At 52.6% G+C, this 19163-nt stretch overlaps 1 protein-coding gene across 1 annotated transcript in view; it reads left to right on the forward strand.

Moving 5' to 3' along the window:
• The window catches only part of sardh (sarcosine dehydrogenase), a 170475-nt gene that overhangs the window by 38467 nt on the left and 112845 nt on the right, over nucleotides 1-19163 (forward strand). Inside the window, exon 4 of the mRNA XM_072488950.1 lies at nucleotides 1426-1604. Within this exon, the coding sequence (XP_072345051.1) occupies nucleotides 1426-1604 (179 nt within the window). The remainder of the gene's footprint in view (nucleotides 1-1425; nucleotides 1605-19163) is intronic.

Here is a 19163-nt window from a genome sequence, read left to right on the forward strand (position 1 = left end):
GACTCTTGCCATTTTAACCCAGCGTCTTGCTCCCATGTCCACATGTCTGTCCTTGGCCTACTGCAATGTTTCATTCGGGCCCAATGCAAACGGGAGGAGCATTATTCCATCTTCCAGTTAGCAATGTTACAGCCCTCCGGACTCAACATTGAGGTCATAAACCCTGACCTCCATCTTTCCAACCAATTTCTTTGTCCCAATGGCCCCTCCCTCCCTCACAGGGCCAGCTGTTACTTGTTCTGACGTTTTGCTTTCACTGAGCACTCTGTCAGTAATGCATTCTGCTGTTCCCCCACTTCTAAGGCACTTTCAGCACCATCTCTTTGACACGACCATTTACACTCCCTTTGTGAAATCTCTCCCAGTATCCACCTGCTCACTCCGACGGTTGTATAACGGTAAAGGAACATGTCTGAGAATAACTATAAGCAAGTTTATTCTCAGACCAGCTGAGCAGAGTATTATTACTCTTCACACCAGAGTAATTCTGATGAATCTCTCCCTCAATGTCAGCAGAACTAAGGAGCTGATCATTGACTTTAGGAAGCAACACCCCTGTCTTCATCAACGGGGCCGAAGTGGAGATGGTTAACAGCTTCAAATTCCTAGGGGTGCACATCTCCAAACATTGTCCTGGTCCACCCACATCGATGCTACATAGATACATAGAAGATAGGAGCAGGGGGAGGCCTGCTACGACCAAGAAAGCACAACAGCGCCTATACTTCCTCAGGAAATTAAGGAGAAATTCGGCATGTCCACAATGACTTTTACAGGCGCACCATAGAAAGCATCCTATCGGGCTGCATCACAGCCTGGTATGGCAACTGCTCGGCCCAGGACCACAAGAAACTTCAGAGAGTCGTGAACACCGCCCAGTCCATCACACGAACCTGCCTCCCATCCATTGACTCCATCTACACCTCCCACTGCCTGGGGAAAGCGGGCAGCATAATCAAAGATCCCTCCCACCCGGCTTACTCACTCTTCCAACTTCTTCCATCGGGCAGGAGATACAGAAGTCTGAGAACACGCACGAACAGACTCAAAAACAGCTTCTTCCCCACTGTCACCAGACTCCTAAATGACCCTCTTATGAACTGACTTCATTCACACTACACCCTGTATGCTTCACCCGATGCCGGTGTTTATGTAGTTACATTGTGTACCTTGTGTTGCCCTATTATTTTTTTTATTTTATTTTATTTTCATGTACTTGATGATCTGTTGAGCTGCTCGCAGAAAAATACTTTTCACTGTCCCTCGGTACACGTGACAATAAACAAAATCCAGTGAATCTGCACTGCAGCTTTTCCCAGGCTGAATATCCTTCCTGAGGGAGGGGTCCCAGAACTGCCCCCCCACCCCCCCCCCCACCCCCACGCCCGGACTTGTCTTCAGTCTGTTCCCACTTATCCTCTGCAGGTCTCTTATGGCAGCTGCGGCCAAGCGACATTGAGATCGAGCTGCTGAGGCATACGAGGGAAGTTGTGAGTAAAGATCTGGAGGAGGAGACAGGGCTGCACACAGGCTGGATTCAGAATGGTGGCCTCTTCATTGCCTCCAACAAGCAGCGACTGGATGAATATAAACGCCTCATGTCGGTGAGTCCAGGGATGGGAGAGGATTTAACTCACCGGCCACTCGGGTGGGAAAGTAGGAAGGATTTCAGAGCTGGGTTCATGGAAGTGAGCACGTCCGTTAGGGAAATTTGAACTTTTCTGAGCAAGGCAGTTTATAAAATTCCCTATAAATTAAAGCTTAATGTCATCAATAGGAGCAGGGCAGGTGCAGGGCGAGGGCGGGGAAGGCGGACGGGGCAGAGGCAGGCAGGGGCCGTCGGGCATGTGGACTGGGAGGGAGGGTGGGAGGGGGCAGGTGCTGCAAACCCCTTTCCTAATGCGCCACTCCCTCAGCTGTGCAAAGTCATAAAAGTGAACCAACAGCCTGTGTGAAGAGGCTTTACCAATCACATTGATCAATGTTCAGCTCTAATCTTCATTCCCTCTGCTTTCTGTCCTTTTTGCGGTTTGTCAAAGTGCCAACTTTGCATCATCATACAAAGTTGTGGTTTGAGTTTCCTACACCCACAGTGTAAAATGATCGATGGGAATAGAGAATGTTGGTAGGTGCAACACTGACCCCTGGGGAATCACCGACTAACGCTGAATCTCTCCAATTCCTGCAATGTCACATCAGCACACACTGTTCAATCTCCCTTTAACACCGATTTTCCATCACGTACTTCCCACGTCCATAGCACAAGCAGCACATTTAAAAATGATTCACAGGATCTGGAAAAGCTACTTCTGCTGTCTGTTGGTCTCTCCTCTTCCCCCTCCTGTCTGTCGTCTCCTCCCCAACCTGTGACTGGTCCATCTGTAGTTATATTTCTTGGAATATTGCAGAATGATAGATTAATGCAGAAGGAGGCTTTTGTGAGGGCCATGAAGAATCCAGCACGAGTTGAAGGATAGAAAGAAATAACATTTATTTACAATAACATATATATGCAACAGCAGCAGCAACTCACTTGCTGCTCACTCCTTCCTGCTGGTTCCAAACTGGCCAGCTTTATTTATGCAGGGAATCTGCTAATGATTTCCCCGCCCCCCTCATTGGGGAAGCTCATACTCCCAAAGGATTGTGGGATTGCCATTAGTCCCCAGTCAGTGGTAAGCAGGCAGGTTAATACATCCCTCCCTCCCCCAAAGTACAAGGAATCCACCGAAGACCCTGGCGAAGGAGGGCGTCGGACTCGTTTTGCCGCAGGCCGGACACCATTTGCACGTGGCGCTGGATCGGGCGGCGCGTAACGAGACGGAGACCGGCGCTTCCGTGATGAACGGTGTAACGGTTGTACATCCACGGCCCGTGGGCCTGAGGACTCCCCCTCTGAGGGGTCCCGTGTCTCCATCTCGGAGTCAGAGTCCGCACCTCCGTCATCTCGGCGTCTCTATCTCCCCGTGGTTCTGTAACGACCTGCGCAGGCTTTGAGTGCGGCACCAGAGGAAGACTGTGAGGACTACTTTCCATTGTCTCTGGTCTCTGTGGCTGCAGAAATGAGCTCCGGGGGGCGGGGAATCTTTGGAAGAGATGGTCTTCTGGACCGAACATGGTCTACATGTTTGCGCTGGAGACAACCCTGGGCTTGCACCTGGTAAGAGATAGGGTATCTTGACAAATACATGAATAGGATGGGAATAGAGGGATACGGACCCAGGAAGTGTAGAAGATTGTAGTTTAGTCGGGCAGCATGGTCGGCACGGGCTTGTAGGGCCGAAGGGCCTGTTCCTGTGCTGTACTTTTCTTTGTTCTATAGTGCCCGTTTGGCGAAAGATAATGTCAGGGACCCACTGGGCACCAGCAGCAAAATTTCGAACGAGCACTGGGTCACCGGGCGCAAACTGCCGAATCGGCCGATGCCGAGAAAATCCCTGTCCCTGCCGTTCTTGTGTGCGGCGTACTTTTGCCCCAATGTCCGGGAAAACCATACTAAGGCGGGTGCGAAGTCTCTGGCCCATTAGGAGTTCTGCGGGAGCTACCCCAGTCACCGCATGGGGGGGTGGTCCTGTACGTAAACAAAAAACGAGCCAGTCCCGTGTCCATTGATCCGGAAGACTGCTTCTTTAGGCCTCATTTAAATGCACTGCACGCTCTGCCAACCCATTGGTAGCCGGGTGGTATGGAGCTGTGCGGATATGGCGTATGCCGTTTATCATCATGAACCTCGCAAACTCCTCACTTGTGAACGGAGTGCCGTTGTCCGTGATCAGCACCTCGGGGAGGCCATGCGTACGGAAAGACAAACGCATCTTCTCTATTGTTGCGCAAGATGATGTGCCGACCATCTTATGCACCTCTAACCATTTAGACTGGGCATCAATTAATAGAAAGAACATGGATCCTTGAAAAGGGCCGGTGAACATTCCCTCTGCACCGCAAACCTAGACGACGACAATTGTTGTTTTACCCGCCGGAAAGCGGTTTCTTGCGGCTGACCCCAAACCCAGGTGTGATTTTTCTTTAGCAGAAGGTGCAAAGGGGCCAGTGTAGTTGCCAAATTGGGGAGGAACTTCCCGTAATAGTTTACGAGGCCGAGAAAAGAACAAAGATGCGAAGTGTCAGTCGGGGCGGGGGCCTGTTGAGTTACGCGCACCTTCTCTGCGACGGGGTGCAAACCTTCGCGGTCCACCCGATAACCTAGGTAGACTACTTCCTTCACCTGAAAGACGCACTTTGTGCGACGTAAACGGACTCCAGCCTCCGAAAAGCGTCTAAGGACAGCCACCAAATTTTCCAAATGTTCCTGCTCCGAGGTCCCTGTAATCAAAACATCGTCTAAGGACAGCGACACGCAGTAAACCTCTCCTAATGCCTTCCATGATGCGTTGAAAAATAGCGCAGGCAGAGGATACCCCAAAGGGAAACCGTGTATATTCATACAGGGTCCGGTGTGTATGAATAGTTCCATATGGTCGGGAGGCAGGGTCCAGCTCCAACTGTAGGTAGGCGTGACTCATATCTAATTTCGTGAACAAGAGTCCGCCTGCAAGCTTAGCATAGAGATCCTCTATGCGAGGCATTGGATATCGGTCGAGCCGGGAAGCCGGATTCACTAAGTTTATAGTCGCCGCACAAGCGAACTGTGGCATCTGGCTTCATTACAGATACAATTGGTGCTGCCCAGTCAGTGAAACGGACAGGCCTGATAATACCCAAACTCTCCAAACGAGTGAGTTCCCCTTCTACCTTCTCGAGCAAGGCGTAAGGCACCGGGCGCGCCCGGAAATAGCGCGGCGTGGCTCCTGGTTCGACTTGGATACAGATACGGCCCCTTTTATTTTCACCAAACCGGGCTGGAATACATCTGGGTATCGTCCTAGCACCTGAGTCAACCATTCAGAAACTGTTTGGAGGATGTGCTGCCATTGCAACCGCAAATGGCGCAACCAGTCCCGACCTAACAGGCTGGGCCCGTGGCCGCGCACCGCGATAAGTGGGAAACGCCCCTCCTGGCGTCCATACACAACAGGGGTCATCGTAGTTCCTGCAATGTCCAATGGTTCCCCCGTGTAGGTGGCCAACCTGGCCTGTGTGTCGGTTAATGTAAGGGTCTGTATACCCTGCTTGATGCGGTCGGATGTCCTCTGGGCGATCACTGAGACCGCTGCGCCAGTGTCCAACTCCATCTCAAGCGGGTGACCATTGACCCGTACTGTCACCTTAATGGGGCCACACGGGGAGCTGCCACACAATGCAGCTGCAGGCAGTCGTCCTCCGTCTCCACGTTCTCGGGAGTAGTCGCCGCAGGTTCATCCAAATGGAAGGTACGGTCCCTGGGCTGGCCCCAGTTTCTGTCGGAACGACGGTGCCTCTGGCGCCCCTAGGACCGGCATCCGCGACGGGGTCGGCGCCTACAAGTCTGACACGGACATGGCTCCTCATCCATTGGCTCCCCTTCGGGGAGGAATGCCAACGTTGCCTCGCCCAAGGTACCGCAGGAGTGCGGGGGGACGTTTTCGGATGGAAGGGGTTGTGCCCCAAGGCATGCACTTCCATTCCCTGTAGCTCCTGTACTCCTCGTTCTGCGCTCTCTCGGGACAGTACTATTTGAATGGCCTGTTGAAAAGTCAATGTTGGCTCAGCTGACAACTTTCTCTGGGTGGCCGCATTGTTAATACCGCAAACCAAACGGTCGCGTAACATTTCTGACAAGGTCTCACCATAGTCACAGTACTCCGCAATCCTGAGTAGCCGGGATAGAAAATCGGCAAGGGATTCTCCAGGGATCCTCTCAGCGGTATTAAACAGGTAACGTTGGACTATCGTGGACGGGGTTGGGTTAAAATGTTGCCCCACTAAGTTCACAAGTTCATCAAATGCCTTGGTGTCCGGCGCAGCTGGGTACGTAAGGCTCCTAATCACCCCAAACGTATGCGGCCCGCAGGCGGTGAGCAATATGACCACCTGGAGCTCGTTTTTGGTGATATTGTTTGCCCGGAAATAGTAACGCATCCGTTGTGCGTACTGCATCAGAACATCCAAACGTCCATACAGAGGCATGGTGTAACAGAAAAACTACTTCCAACCTGTATCCAACAAAAATCCAGGGAGGTGGCTTCAGCATGGGAATCTGCTAATTATTTCTCCGCCGCCCTCATTGGGGAAGCTCATACTCCCAAAGGATTGTGGGATTGCCATTCGTCCCCAGCCAGTGGTAAGCAGGCAGGTTATAACAGAGGCCATTCAGCCCATCGTGTGTGGCTCTAAATGACCAGTGCACCTAGTGCCATCCCCCCGCCCCGGGACGGAATTGAACCCGGGACCCTGGAGCTGTGAGGCAGCAGTGCTAACCACTGTGCCACGGTACTTTGATTCCCCTTTGCAAGCCTCGATTGAATGTATCTCCACCACATTCCCAGGCAGTGCATTCCGGATCCAAACCACGTGCTGTGTGAAAGGTTTCTTCTCGGCCTTCATTGTTTCTCTTGCCAATTACCATAAATTATATTTACTGGTACATTCTCCTGCACTGCTCTGTGCCTCCCTCAGACCAGCATTTGTAGAAACAAAAGCAAACTGTTGACTCACACACTGGCTCTGGTTTGAACATCCCCTCCCCCTTTATTCTGCTTCCTAAAGATCCTCCCACTTTGATGTTTGTCAAAGTTTGCACTGTTTTTATGTAACCTGTAAGTTCACTGTCATATTACCCAGCAGCCTCCTGACTCCCTCATGATTATATTTGCATTTAATTTTATTGCTCTTGCTTTAAGACCCAGTTTAGTTATAATTATACCTCACAGCTCTGTCATCTTGTCTGACTTCATTTATTTTGTCAATTGCTGCACTTTCTTGGATATGAAGGTTTCTCACTGCTGACCTGTTGACCGGTTGCTAATCTTTCTGTCCAGTTAGGTTCGGTTTGAGCTTGATCTTATCTTTCTCCTTTCTGTCCAGCTCCCTTACCCGAGACACGTCATTCTCCTGCCTTTTGTTCAACCTAACTGCTCTGCACACGTTTTCCCAGTTCGTTAAATCTCACGTTAGTTATTTGTCGCATTTTTTTTTCAACGAAAGAACACTCCTGATTTTCAGAGAGAATCACAGCACCGTAGAATTGACAGTCATTCGCCCCAACGAGTCTGCACCTGCCCTTGGAAAGAGCCCACCCCCCCACCCTATTCCCGTAACCCCACCCAACCCAACCTGTTTGGACACTAAGGGCAATTTGGCATGGTCAATTCATCCAACCTGCACATCTTTCGACTATTGGGAGGAAACCGGGGCATCCGGAGGAAACCCACGCAGACACGGGGAGAAATTCCAGACGTCACACAGAGTGATCCGAGGTCGGAATTGAACCCAGCACCCTGGCACTGTGCCACCGTGCCGATCATTGAACCGCTGCAGACCATGTGGTGTAGGTAAACCCACTGTGCTGTTAGGGAGGGAGTTCCAGGATGTTGACCCCAGCGACAGTGAAGGAACGGCCGATATATTTCCAAGTCAGGGTGGTGAGTGACCTGGAGGGGAACCCCCAGGTGGGTGGGGTTCCCAGGTATCTGCTGCTCTTGTCCTTCTAGATGTCAGCTTGGTTTATGGGTAGCACTAACGCTGTTGAGTCAAAAATTCATTTCAAGTTCCCACGCAGAACCTTGAACTGCATCGGGACAGAATCTCCAGGTGAAGTAGTGAGGGAGCCTGGATTATCTGACAGTGAGCACTGTGGGAGATACGTGCTGTCAGAGGCTAAATATTCAGTGTGTGCAGCCATGTTGGGGGATCATTCCTCGGGAAGTACAGCACTATCGGAGGGTCAGTACTAAGGGAGTGCTGCACTGTCAGAGGGTCAGTACTGAGGGAGTGCCGCACTGTCAGAGGGTCAGTACTGAGGGAGTGCCGCACTGTCAGAGGGTCAGTACTGAGGGAATGCTGCACTGTCAGAGGGTCAGTACTGAGGGAGTGCCGCACTGTCAGAGGGTCAGTACTGAGGGAGTGCTGCACTGTCAGAGGGTCAGTACTGAGGGAGTGCTGCACTGTCAAGAGGGTCAGTACTGAGGGAGTGCTGCACTGTCAGACGGTCAGTACTGAGGGAGTGCTGCACTGTCAGACGGTCAGTACTGAGGGAGTGTTGCACTGTCAGTTTATATAATTGTAAGTCGGGTACAGGAGCAGAGGGACACGGGTGTCTCTGCCCATAAATGTTTGAATGTGGCAGGGCAGGTTGAGCGAGCGGACGGTGAAACGTGCCGTATCCCGGGCTTTATTAATCTGGGCAACGAGTACGAGAGCAAGGAGATTCGGTTGAAGTTGTATTAGGCACTATTTCCACCGGAATATTGCATTAGTTCTGGGCATGTAACTTCAGGAGAGATGTGAAGGTAATTAGAGAGCGCAGAAAAGATTCACAAGAATGGTTTCAGCGAGGGGGAACTTGAAACGTGAAGTTAGATTGGAGAAACTGGAACTGTTTTCCTAGGAGAAGGGAAGGTTGAGTAGAGATTTGAATAGTTGGGTCTTTGGGTAGAGGAGGGAGGGAAAAATTGTCCCAACTCATGAAAAGGTCAAAAACGAGAGAGCACAGATTTAAAGAAACTTTCAAAAGAAATCAAAGAGTTATGAGGAATGAGACTTTGTCCCGGGGAGTGATCGAGGTCTGGAATGCTCTGCCTGTGAGTGTGGTGGAGGCAGGTTCACAGGAAGCTCGTAAGGGAATTCGATCGAGCCTCGTCTGAAAAGGCAGACAGGAGAATGGAACTGGAGGAGTTGCTCATTTGGAGGGCTGCTGCAGACCCAATGGGCCGAATGGCCTCCTATGCTGTACCCATTTAGGTCTTGTATCCATAGAATCCCTACAGTCCAGAAGGAGGCCATTTGTCCCATAGAGTCTGTGATGACCCTCCAAAATCCCCGCCCTAATCCACCTAACCTGCACTGGGAGGAAACCGGAGCGCCCGGAGGAAACCCACGCACACACGGGAAGAACACAGACAGTCACCCGAGGCCGGAATTGAACCCGGGTCCCTGGAGCTGTGAGGCAGCAGTGCAAACCACTGGGCCACCGTAGGGATGCATTTTGTGGATGGACTGGAGAAGATGGGATTATTCTGCTCCCAGTTGAAAGGATTAAGAGAAGGTTTAATCGAGGTGTTCAGAATCGTGAAGAGGAAGACCTGGGAATGCAACTAATTGCTGAACTTTTTCACAGAAGTGGCTCAGACATCCGGAACATCCCCACACAGCCGGAACGTCGTCACGGAGCCGGAACGTCGTCACAGAGCCGGAACGTCGTCACGGAGCCGGAATATCCTCAGTGATATCTGACACTTGAAGCAGGAGTGTTGGCACCTGTGTGATCCGTAGTGTCAGAGTCATCGATGTTTACAGCATGGAAACAGGCCCTTCGGCCCAGCTTGTCCATGCTGTCCTGTTTCTATCACTAAGCTAGTTTCGCTTGCCAGTATTTGACCCATATCCCTCCAAACCCACCCTGCCCATGTAACTATCTAATTGTACCTGCCTCTACCACTGCCTCTGGCAGCATGTTCCAGACACTCAACACCCTGTGTGTGAAGAAATGTCCCCTCTGGTCTCTCTTGTATCTCTCTCCTCTCCCCTTAAACCTCTGCCCTCTCGTTCTAGACTCCGCTACCTTTGGGAAAAGATGTTGACTATCTACCTTATCTATGCCCCTCATTATTTCATCGACCTCTATGATCACTCCAAATCTCCTCCGTTCCAGGGAAAATGATCCCAGCCTCTCCTTATAACTCAGACCATTAAGTCCTGGTAGCATCCTTGTAAATCTCTTCTACGCTCTTTCCAGTTTAACAATATCCTTCCTATAATAGGGTGACCAGAACTGAACACAGTATTCCATGTGTGGTCTTACCAAACTTCAACAAGACGTCCCAACTCCTGCATTCAATATTCTGACCAATGAAACCTAGCATGCTGAATGCCTTCTTCACCCCCTGTCCACCTGCGACTCCACCTTCAAGGAGCTATGAACCTGTACCCCTAGATCGCTTTGTTCTGTAACTCTCTCCAATCCCCTACCATTAACTGAGTAGGTCGTTCTCTGATTTGATTGACCAAAATGCATCACCTCACATTTATCCAAATTAATGGCTCACCGGCCTGTAGTTCCCAGGCTTATTCCTACAGCCCTTCTTAAACAAGGGCACAACATTTGCCACCCTCCAATCTTCAGGCATCTCTCCGTGGCTGTCGATGATTCAAATATCGCATCTAGGGGGGCCGGCAATTTCCTCCCTAGCCTCCCACAGCGTCCCGGGGATTTATCTACCTTGATGCGCTTAAATACCTCCAGCACCTCCTTCTCTGTAATATGGACACTCCTCAACACATCACTTTTTACTTCCCTAACATTTGTGCTTTCTCAACAATAAATACTGACGAGAAATTTTCATTTAGGACTTCTCCCATTTCTTGTGGATCTGCACAGATGACCTTGTTTATCCTGAAGAGGCCCTACCCTCTCCCTAGTTACACTTTCACCCTGTTTATATCTGTAAAAGCTCTTTTGATTTTCCTTTGCCTTATCTGCCAAGACAATCTCATGTCCCCTTTTCCCTCCTGATTTCTCTCTTGGGATAGAGTGGAGGAGGGAGTCGGAACGATGGTGAACATTGATCAATGCTTCAGACTTCTAGAATTCCCCAAGATAGCAGAATGAGCCCTCGTGATGAAATCCTGCCACCTCTCACTTACTGCTTTCCTATTAGCCGTTACAGTTTGAAGGTTTGACCTGTTAATTCTGACAGAAACTGCAATCCCAGAAAATGACACACAACGTTTACTGTAGCCAGAAGCTGGATGTAATAATTAATCACTCTCTATATTTACAGGAGCACTGGCATCACGCAGTGTTTCCATTGATCTTAAATAAACTTGAACCCAAGTAACAAGGTCAGCACAACACCCAGTGAAAAACAACCTCAACAATATTACGCTGAACTGCTCAGTGATGCCAAACATCTTTTGTGAGAGCAGTGCGAGAATTGGGGGTTCGGGTGGTGTGTGTGTGAGAATTGGGGGTTCGGGTGGTGTGTGTGTGAGAATTGGGGGTTCGGGTGGTGTGTGTGAGAATTGGGGGTTCGGGTGGTGTGTGTTTGAGAATTGGGGGTTCGGGTGGTGTGTGTGTGAGAATTGGGGGTTTGGGTGGTGTGTGAGAATTGGGGGTTCGGGTGGTGTGAGTGTGAATTGGGGGTTCGGATGGTGTGAGTGTGAATTGGGGGTTCGGGTGGTGTGTGAGAATTGGGGGTTCGGGTGGTGTGTGTGAATTGGGGGTTCGGGTGGTGTGTGTGAGAATTGGGGGTTTGGGTGGTGTGTGTGAGAATTGGGGGTTCGGGTGGTGTCCGTGAGAATTGGGGGTTCGGGTGGTGTGTGTGAGAATTGGGGGTTCGGGTGGTGTGTGTGTGAGAACTGGGGGTTTGGTTCGTGTGTGAGAATTGGGGGTTTGGGTGGTGTGTGTGAGAATTGGGGGTTTGGGTGGTGTGTGTGAGAATTGAGGGTTCAGGCGAGTTTGGGTGGTGTGTGAGAGAATTGGGGGTTTGGGTGGTGTGTGTGAGAATTGGGGGTTTGGGTGGTGTGTGTGAGAATTGGGGGGTTCAGGCGAGTTTGGGTGGTGTGTGAGAATTGGGGGTTCGGGTGGTGTGTGTGCGAATTGGGGGTTCAGGGGAGTTCGGGTGGTGTGAGAGAATTGGGGGTTCGGGTGGTGTGTGTGAGAATTGGGGGTTTGGGTGGTGTGTGTGAGAATTGGGGGGTTCAGGCGAGTTCGGTTGGTGTGTGAGAATTGGGGGTTCGGGTGGTGTGAGAATTGGGGGTTCGGGTGGTGTGTGTGAGTTTTGGGGGTTCGGGTGGAGTGTGTGTGAGAATTGGGGGTTCGGGTGGTGTGTGTGTGAGAATTGGGGGTTCGGGTGGTGTGTGTGAGAATTGAGGGTTTGGGTGGTGTGTGTGAGAATTGAGGGTTCAGGCGAGTTTGGGTGGTGTGTGAGAGAATTGGGGGTTTGGGTGGTGTGTGTGAGAATTGGGGGGTTCAGGCGAGTTTGGGTGGTGTGTGAGAATTGGGGGTTCGGGTGGTGTGTGTGCGAATTGGGGGTTCAGGGGAGTTCGGGTGGTGTGAGAGAATTGGGGGTTCGGGTGGTGTGTGTGAGAATTGGGGGTTTGGGTGGTGTGTGTGAGAATTGGGGGGTTCAGGCGAGTTCGGTTGGTGTGTGAGAATTGGGGGTTCGGGTGGTGTGAGAATTGGGGGTTCGGGTGGTGTGTGTGAGTTTTGGGGGTTCGGGTGGAGTGTGTGTGAGAATTGGGGGTTCGGGTGGTGTGTGTGTGAGAATTGGGGGTTCGGGTGGTGTGTGTGAGAATTGGGGGTTTGGGTGGGGTGTGTGAGAATTGGGGGTTCGGGTGGGGTGTGTGAGAATTGGGGGTTCGGGTGGTATGTGTTTGAGAATTGGGGGTTCGGGTGGGGTGTGTGTGAGAATTGGGGGTTCGGGTGCTGTGAGTGAGAATTGGGGGTTCGGGTGGTGTGTGTGAGATTTTTTTTTAAAATTCCTTTACGGGATGGGGGCATCGCTGGTTAGGCTAGCATTGGCCGTCCCTAATTGCCCTTCAAATGGGAAAAAGATTGGTGAAGACAAATGTAGGTCCTTTACAGTCAGAAACAAGGGAATTTATAATGGAAACATAGAAAATAGAAGCAGAAGAGCCCATTCGGCCCTTCGAGCCTGCTCCATCATTCATTATGATCATGGCTGATCATCCAACTTAATAGCTGTTATAACCTGCCCGGATCCTATTGGCTGGGGTCCCCCCATGTTTTATTTGAGGGCCTAATCAACTAAATAGAACAGAAATGAACCGAGGGAAAAATTCAAATGGGCCGCTCCTAAAAGATAAACCGAGCAAAGCCCAAAAAGAACAAAGAAGAACGGAAACTTAAAAACATTCAATCAAAATGTGAGAACCGGGGTCGACGAAACAGTCCAACCCCTGCGGTGCCCACCGAGCACGGACCGTGGACACCGCACGCTCCCTCTCCAGGGACACCCGGGTGCGAATGAAGCCGCGGAAGAGGGACCGACGGTCCAGTCAGACAACCCCCTCGGTCACCCGCTGCCTGGACCTATTTATGGCGCGCTTGGCCGGGCCCGGGAGAAGGTTTACGAGGAGGTCCTCCACCTTCCCCGCCCCCCCTCCGCAACAGATGCCTGTAGATCCCAAGCGTGGGGCTGAAATGCAAACTAAACTTTAAACAACGTTGTTAAACCAAAAAGGGGAATGTAGCCTGGGACACTGAACATACACGTGGCTCAGGGCGTGCACCCTGGGACACTGAACATACACGTGGCTCAGGGCGTGCACCATGGGACACTGAACATACACGTGGCTCAGGGCGTGCACCATGGGACACTGAACATACACGTGGCTCAGGGCGTGCACCCTGGGACACTGAACATACACGTGGCTCAGGGCATGCACCCTGGGACACTGAACATACACGTGGCTCAGGGCGTGCACCCTGGGACACTGAACATACACGTGGCTCAGGGCGTGCACCCTGGGACACTGAACATACACGTGGCTCAGGGCATGCACCCTGGGACACTGAACATACACGTGGCTCAGGGCGTGCACCCTGGGACACTGAACATACACGTGGCTCACGGGCTCCACAGGGCCGCAAAAATGGCAAGGCTCTTGTGCATCCGTGAGCAAACGGTGGTTGCACGGTACTGCTGTGTGCATCACCCTCCACCCCAGGTCCCCAAGTTTTAGGAGAAGGTCACCTCCGTTGAGGGACCTCCAGTGGGCACCTTCGCCACTGGATGGCAACGAGGCACGCCAAGGTGTATCCGGATGGTGGGCGAAGGCAAGGAGGCGGAAAGTGTACAGCAGCAGATCGTACAGGAAACCCCTCCGCGCAGTGCGAAAGGCACGGAGAGTATTTTGCGAGGTGGCTACGGCTGTGGGGTACCGGCACTGGGGGAGGTTCCGGGGCTTGGGACCAATGTGGAATTCTGTCTGCTCATCCCCCATGTTCCTCAGGGAATATGAACTCCCCCAATGAGCGGGATGGGGGGGTGGGGCATTCATTAGCAGTGCAGCTGTATAAATAGAGCTGGCCAGTGTGGTACCGGCCAGGGGGGCAATCAGTCATGAGCTACTGGCCCTGTGTACATATTTGTGTAAATAAAGTTGTTTTCTGTTTGGCAAACTCGTGCTGGATTTTTCGTGGCCCTCACAAAACTGGCGACGAGGGTTAAAGTTGGATAGCTGTCTACGCTGCTGAAGCCACCTCCTGGGGCTTTTTATTGGATACAGGTTGGAAGTTTTTTTCTGTTGCACCATGCCTCTTTACGGACATTTGGATGTCTTTGATGCTGCGCTGGAAAGTTGGAACCAGTACGCACAATGGATGCGTTCCTCCCGGGCGAATAACATCACCGAAAACGAACACTAGGTGGTCATTTTGCGAACCGCCTGTGGGCGCGTACGTTTGGGGTGATAAGATGCCTTACGTACCCAGCCACACTTGACAGTAAAACATTTGATGAGCTTGAGACTTTGGTGGGGTAACATTTTAACCCAACCCCGTCCAGTGTTACCGGCTTAACACCGCAGAGAAGATCCCTGGGGAATCACTTACCAAGCTCTTATCCAGGCTGTGCAGGATTTCGAATATGGTGACACTTTGCCAGAGATGTTACGAGGCCGGTTGGGTTGTGGGATCAACAATGCTGCCACCTAAAGGAAACTGTTAGCTGAGCCACATTGACTTTTCAACAGGCCACCTGGATAGCCCTGTGCTGAGAACAGGGAGTGCAGGAGCTGCAGGGACTGGAGGTGCATGTCCTGGGGCGCACCTCCCCAGACCCTGCCATTCGTTGGACGGTGTGCCGTAAGGACCCAGACCAGTGGCCATCGGACGTTCCTTCCTGGATTTCCTTCTCCAGGGCCCATGGATGTGGAGCCGTGTAAGTGTAGTTTCTGTGGGGGCTGAACCCGGCGTGAATGCTGATTAAGGCTGTGTCCGAGGAACCGTCACTCCGGCAGAAGCTGGGGCCAACCCAAGGCCCGTTCTCTCCATTTCGATGACGCACCCGAGGGGATAGAAGACGACTGCCTGCAGCGTATTGTGTGGCAGCTCCCCGAGCAGCCCCTATTAAAGTGACGTTTTGGGTCAATGGTCACCACTTCAGATGGTGTTGGACACCGGTGCAGCGGTCAACCTGGTCGAACAGAACACATTTGACCGCATCAAGCAGGGTATACAGACCGTTACATTGACCGATACACAGGCCAGGTTGGCCACCGATACGGGGGAAACCATTGGACATTGCTGGAGCTACAATGACCCCTGTCACTTATGGACGCCAGGAGGGGCGTTTCCCACTTACGGTAGTTTCCCACCGCGGTGCTCGGCCATGGGCCCAGCCTGTTGGGTCGCGACTGGTTGCGCCATTTGCGGCTGCTGTGGCAGCACATCCTCCAAACAAATTCTGGAGGTTGGACGGAGGTACTAGGGACGATATCCAGAAGTATTCCAGCCCATTTGGGGAAGATAAAAGTGACCGTAGCCCAAATTCAGGTTGACCTGGAAGCCACGCCGCGCTATTTCCGGGCGCGCCCGGTGCCTTATGCCTTGCTCGAGAAGGTAGAAGGGGAGCTCACTCGTTTGGAGTCTTTAGGATTATCAACCCGCCCGTTTCGCCGACTGGGCAGTGCCAGTTGTACCTGTAATGAAGCCAGATGCCACAGTTAGCTTGTGCGGTGACTATAAACTTACAGTGAATTCGTCTTCCTGGCTCGACCGTATCCAATGCCCCACATGGAAGATCTCTACGCGAAGTTGCAGGTGGACACTCGTTCACGAAATTCGATATGAGTCATGCCTACCTCGCAGCCATGAGTAACTATTTATACACACGGGCCTGTATGAATATACACGGTTGCTCTTTGGAGTATCCTCTGCCTGCGCTATTTGTCAATGTGTCCTGGAGGGCATATCTTCTAAAAATTTTGAGATTTTGCACTCAACACCCATCACTAACTCGTTTATATAAATCAGAAAAAGCTGCGTGCTGGGGGATCAGACAATTTACAGTGCAGAAGGAGGCCTTTTGGCCCATTGAGTCTGCACCAGCCCTTGGAAAGAGCACCCTACTTAAGCTCACGTCTCCTCCTGTTATGGGCCAGGGTTTAGAAAACTACACAGTATATCATGGCGTTCACCTGACCTACAACTGTTTATAGATTTTGGTTGTGATGAGCACACGGACCCACTCTGCAGCTGTTATTCAACAGAGGCCTCGCACTTTTAATCAAAAACAAAGTTTATTCTACAAATTTAGTTAACATTTTTATAAACATACACAGTAAGCATTTCTATCAACGACAAACATAAATACCCCACACAGCAACAGTACACTATGCATAACCCTTAATAAATTACCCTTTTAACTGTTCCAATTCAATAACAAGATACCAGAAACCCCTTTCCAAAGGGGTGGCCCAGCAGATGGCATTCAGACCTGGAATGGGTGCTACTCTTTCCTTTCCAAAACATCAGAGGCGGGATTCTGCGGGAATCGGCAGGGCGGGAAACTCCGGCGCCGAGGAGTGGCGTGAACCACTCGGGCGTCGGGCTGCCCCAAAAGTGCAGAATCCTTTGCACCTTCATGGGCTAGGCCGGCGCCAGGGTGGATTGTGCCGGCCGGCGGGGAAGGGGCTTGGCGCCACGCCAACCGGCGCCGAAGGGCCTCCGCCGGCCGGCGCGAGTTGCCGTATGCGCGGGGGGGGGGGGGGTCATCTCCGCGTTGGCCATGGTGGAGGACCACAGCGGCCGACGCGGAATAATAGAGTGCCCTCACGGTTCAGGCCCGCCCACGGATCAGTGGGCCGCGATCGCGGGCCAGGCCACCGGGGGACACCTCCCGGAGCCAGGTCCCCCCGAGGACCCCGGAGGCCGCCCGCGCAGCCAGGTCCCACCGGTAAGTACCTACTCTAATTTACGCCGGTGGGACCGGCCGAAAACGGACGGCCACTCGACCCATCGTGGGGCGAAGATTCGGCTGGGGGGTCGCTGCTAGCGGCCGCCGACCGGCGCAATTCCCGCCCCCCCTTCAAATCCCCGGCGCCGGAGAATTCGGCAGCCGGCGGAGGCGGAATTCACGCCCCCCCCCCCCCCCAACCCGGCGATTCTCTTACCCGGTGGGGGCAGAATTCACGCACCCCGGCGATTCTCTGACCTGACCGGGGTGTCAGGGAATCCCGCCCATGGTTTGAATTCCTTCCTGGAAACAGTTATTTCTTTTCAAGTTCTCCAGCAGTCTGGAAACCGCTTTTGAACTGAAGGTACAGAGACAGGCGAAGATATTTCACTTTGAGTACAGCAGCCAAATGTAAAAATGACAGCAAAAACTCAGAGCCACAGCCCAGCTCCACCCACTCAATGACATAATTGAAGCCACGTGATAACACAAAAACATTTCTTAAAGGGACCCTCCCAACGCACCCTATACCCGTACCCCAGTGAGAGTGAGTGTGTGTGGGACCCGTACCCCAGTGAGAGTCAGTGTGTGTGGGACCCGTACCCCAGTGAGAGTCAGTGTGTGTGGGACCCGTACCCCAGTGAGAGTCCGTGTGTGTGGGACCCGTACCCCAGTGAGTGTCAGTGTGTGTCGGACCCGTATCCCAGAGAGAGTCAGTGTGTGTGGGACCCGTACCCCAGTGAGTCAGTGTGTGTGGGACCCGTACCCCAGTGAGAGTCAGTGTGTGTGGTACCCGTACCCCAGTGAGAGTCAGTGTGTGTGGGACCCGTACCCCAGTGAGCGTCAGTGTGTGTGGCACCCGTACCCCAGTTAGAGTCAGTGTGTGTGGCACCCGTATCCCAGTGAGAGTCAGTGTGTGTAGGACCCGTACCCCAGTGAGAGTGCGTGTGTGTGGGACCGTACCCCAGTGAGAGTCAGTGTGTGTGGCACCCGTATCCCAGTGAGAGTCAGTGTGTGTGGGACCCGTACCCCAGTGAGTCAGTGTGTGTGGGACCCGTACCCCAGTGAGAGTTAGTGTGTGTGGGACCCGTACCCCAGTGAGAGTCAGTGTGTGTGGGGCCCGTATCCCCGTGAGAGTCAGTGTGTGTGGAACCCGTACCCCAGTGAGAGTCAATGTGTGTGGGACCCGTACCCCAGTGAGAGTCAGTGTGTGTGGGACCCATACCCCAGTGAGAGTCAGTGTGTGTGGGACCCGTACCCCAGTGAGAGTCAATGTGTGTGGGACCCGTACCCCAGTGAGAGTCAGTGTGTGTGGGATCCGTACCCCAGTGAGAGTCAGTGTGTGTGAGAGCCGTACCCCAGTTAGAGTCAGTGTGTGTGGGACCCATACCCCAGTGAGAGTCAGTGTGTGTGGCCCACACACACTGACTCTCACTGGGCTACGGGTCCTACACACACTGACTCTCACTGGGGTACGGGTTCCACACACACTGACTCTCACTGGGCTACGGGTCCTACACACACTGACTCTCACTGGGCTACGGGTCCTACACGCACTGACTCTCACTGGGGTACGGGTCCCACACACACTGACTCTCACTGGGGTACGGGTCACACACACACTGACTCTCACTGGGGTACGGGTCCCACACACACTGACACTCACTGAGGTACGGGTCCCACACACACTGACTCTCACTGGGGTACGGGTCCCACACACACTGACTCTCACTGGGGTACGGGTCCCACACACACTGACTCTCACTGGGCTATGGGTCCTACACACACTGACTCTCACTGGGGTATGGGTCCCACACACACTGACTCTCACTGGGCTATGGGTCCTACACACACTGACTCTCACTGGGGTACGGGTCCCACACACACTGACTCTCACTGGGCTATGGGTCCTACACACACTGACTCTCACTGGGGTATGGGTCCCACACACACTGACTCTCACTGGGATACGGGTGCCACACACACTTTCTCTAACTGGGGTACGGGTGCCACACACACTGACTCTCACTGGGGTACGGGTCCCACACACACTGACACTCACTGGGGTACGGGTCCCACACACATTGACCCCAGTACCCCAGTGAGAGTCAGTGTGTATGGGACCCGTACCCCAGTGAGAGTCAG

This window comes from Scyliorhinus torazame, chromosome 22 (assembly GCF_047496885.1).
Source record: "Scyliorhinus torazame isolate Kashiwa2021f chromosome 22, sScyTor2.1, whole genome shotgun sequence".
NCBI lineage: Eukaryota > Metazoa > Chordata > Chondrichthyes > Carcharhiniformes > Scyliorhinidae > Scyliorhinus > Scyliorhinus torazame.